This window comes from Sinocyclocheilus anshuiensis, unplaced genomic scaffold, assembly GCF_001515605.1.
Source record: "Sinocyclocheilus anshuiensis isolate Anshui unplaced genomic scaffold, SAMN03320099.WGS_v1.1 scaffold23, whole genome shotgun sequence".
NCBI classification, from domain to species: Eukaryota; Metazoa; Chordata; class Actinopteri; order Cypriniformes; family Cyprinidae; genus Sinocyclocheilus; species Sinocyclocheilus anshuiensis.
In genome coordinates, this window is record NW_015552545.1 from 1287175 (window position 1) to 1290270 (window position 3096).

Consider the following 3096-nt stretch of genomic DNA (forward strand, 5'->3'; position numbering starts at 1 on the left):
TAATGATAGGAACTATTTCTTGAGTACCAAATCAGAATATTAGCATGATTTCTGAAGAATCATTGAAGACTGGAGTAATGACTGCTTTGCCATTACAGGAATAACTTTTAAAATAAATAATAGAAAATAGTTATTTTAAATTATAATAATTATTTTTTTACTGTATTTTTCATCAAATAAAATACTTAACATCCACAAACCTTTGAACAGTAGTGTTTATTCAAGATATAATCTAAGAAAACAAGTCTTAATATTTTATGCAGTGCTGCTTCTAAAATAAACAAAAAATCTTGTTTTAAGAATTTTATTGTTTTTAAGAGCATTAATACTAAAAAAAGAACAAAACTAAAGTCCCTTGACCATTTCCCCCACTGGACGTTCAGGACATTTAATGGACCCTGAAAAAGTCTTTCCAAAAAGCTTCCAGGAGAAAACAAGGAGAAAAAACAAAACAAAAACAGGAAAACATGGGCTGTGAAAATTAGATTGACCATAAGACAGTACAACCTACAGCCTCTTTTTCATTTGTGTAAAATTAAACAAGTAATTTTTCCTGACTAACATCTTGGGGTCATATAAATATGATGTACATCTATGTTGGTTGTCATTTATTAAATAATGAAAGGTCAAATGACCACTTCTGTGCTATCATGGTGCTGGTGTATGGCGCTCCTAATTTACAGTGATCTTAGCATTAGGCAGATATAGATCTGTGTGACGTGTTGTGCTCATGGCGGAATTCTGCACTTGGGCGTTCGTGTGTGAGTGCGTTTTCGTGTGTTTGGCAGTTTCATAGTCTGGTCTGGGCCTCAGGTATATAGATCTCGATGCTGTCTGCGCTCTCTGTGGCCGAGTTCTGCCGTACTGAAGCAGCTCGTTTGGCCGCCATCAAACGTTTGCGCGCCTCTTGACGCTGCTTCTCGGTGCTTTCCAGCGAGCGATCTCTGGCCAGGGGAGGGTGGCCTTTAGGGGGTTTCTTTGGCACTGGGGGAGGCAGCCTTCTCTCCTGAACAGGGATGACAAACAGTCAGTTAGCCGCCGCAGCGGGAGGAGAAAGACGAGCGGAGACAGCAATATGGCACACCTGCACACAGACAGCGCTAAGGCCAGCCGCGGCTAACATTACGGAGCGGTGCTAACGCTTCCGCGGCCGACTGCGTGCGGTAAGAGAGCGCCCCGGCGGGGGTGAGAGGTTGGGGGCCACTGCCCCCATGGTGCGTGCCGGATGGAATGACTTCTGAAAACAGCTCACTGTCAAACAAACAAACAAACAAACATGAAGAGGATGTCAGGAAATTAAGAGTGAGTGAAACATTCACAGTCACATTAGACCAACAGACCGACATGAGCCACAGGGAGGCAACAGCAACACTTCCAGAAGCAAATTTATAATAATTCACAATAATAATGTGGAGTTTGTAGGTTTGTTATTGCCAGTGCCCACCCTTAAATGCATAATATCACACTACAGAAGCAACAGACCATGTACATGAATGAAAAAAACGCCTTTCGATCAGGCAGCTAGCATGTCTGCATTCTTTTTCTTCATTTGTCAGTGGCTCCGTACTGATTCTGCAAGTTTGTTTTACCTTTCTTTCGGGGGGGTCGAGGGGTCTCCAGTTGTTGGCTTTGAGCTGGTGAAGCTCATCGAACTTTAAGCTGATATTCTCAATGGATAGTTGAAGCATGTCCCAGAACCCTGCGAGATCTTGAGCCACTGGCCGTTTGTGAGCATTTGGGTTCTGCTGAGCCAAGAGAAGTAACAAAAGTGGAACTATAAGAATCAGCTGTGCTGTCAAAACATCCTTATTGCCTTATTGGAACTGTTTTCTCTGCAGATGGTGTGTCCATCCTGGTACTGTACTTGCAAAGGTGCAAAGGTACCCACAGTTCCATTCTTTTCCAAAGATTCACAGCCTTAAAGATGCACTATTGTTCAAAAAGCTTGGGGTCGGGTAAGATTTGTTAAATGTTTATTTTTAAGAAGTCTCCGAGGTTGCATTTATTTTAATCAAAAATACAGTAATAAAAACAGTAATATTGTGAAATATTATTAAAATTTAAAATAAGTGTTTTCTATTTTTTAATGTAATTTATTTCTGTGATTACAAATGTACATTTTTAGCTGTCTTTTTTGATGAATATAATACTTAGAAAGTTCAAAAGAACAGCATTTATTTAAAACAGAAATCTTTTGCATCATTATAAATGTCTTGGCTGTCACTTTTGATCGGTTTAATCCTTGCTGAATTAAAGTATTAATTTCTTTAAAAAGAAAAATCTTACTGACCCCAAACGTCTTCAAAAATGTGACTGAAGAATTCAAATTCTGCTGTAAAGAAGCTCTTAAAAAGACAATAGCGTCATCATTCAGCTCAAGTCAGTTCAGTGTCGATTCAATTCATAGTATAAGTTGATTCTGTCAAATAATATTTATTATATCATTCCTACTAGTACTCACCAGATTTTCCTCACACAGTTCCCTGAACTGCTTAAACTTCTGGGACATAAGCAGCTGTGCACTTCCCACTGCACTGCAGATCTTCCCCAGGACTGAACAGCACACACAAAAACAAACAGGTGAGTGTCAGAAACATGCATAACGACCCTAGAGCAATAGAAAAGTAGAATTCTGCTTCCTTCTGAGACTTGAAAAAATATCTATTATGCTCTATTATGATTATTACAATTAGGAGAGCCTACAGTGATAGGTTTGATATCAGCAATAATTCTTAAATAAAAACAATGCCTGAGATTTCAGCCAAACAGTGTGAGGACCAGAACGTCCAGCAGGGGGCAGATTACTTCAATGCATCTGAGATTAATACAATACATTTGTGCATGTGCTATTTCAGCAAATCCTTAATTATCTGCAATCCATATATAATTTGTTGTAAATTAATACAGTTTAAAAAGTAATTATATTTATATACCTATTGGGCACTGAAACAATACACAGAGCACACAAAAATAACTAGAATGTTAAAAAAATATATTTTACTTTCTTTAAAGGGGTGGTTCAATGGTTTTTTTCTAGGCTTGATTGTGTTTATGGGGTGCAGTCTAACATGTGTTAATGCTTCGTTTTTTAAAAAA

At 38.4% G+C, this 3096-nt stretch overlaps 1 protein-coding gene across 1 annotated transcript in view; it reads right to left on the reverse strand.

Annotated features, from left to right (window-relative positions):
• Positions 1-288: 288 nt before the first annotated feature.
• The window catches only part of dlgap1a (discs, large (Drosophila) homolog-associated protein 1a), a 142522-nt gene continuing 139714 nt past the window's right edge, over positions 289-3096 (reverse strand). The window contains exons 11-13 of the mRNA XM_016454553.1: positions 2462-2553; positions 1590-1742; positions 289-1006 (exon numbers count right to left, since the gene is read on the reverse strand). Coding sequence (XP_016310039.1) covers positions 791-1006; positions 1590-1742; positions 2462-2553 — 461 coding nt within the window. The 3' untranslated portion in view covers positions 289-790. The remainder of the gene's footprint in view (positions 1007-1589; positions 1743-2461; positions 2554-3096) is intronic.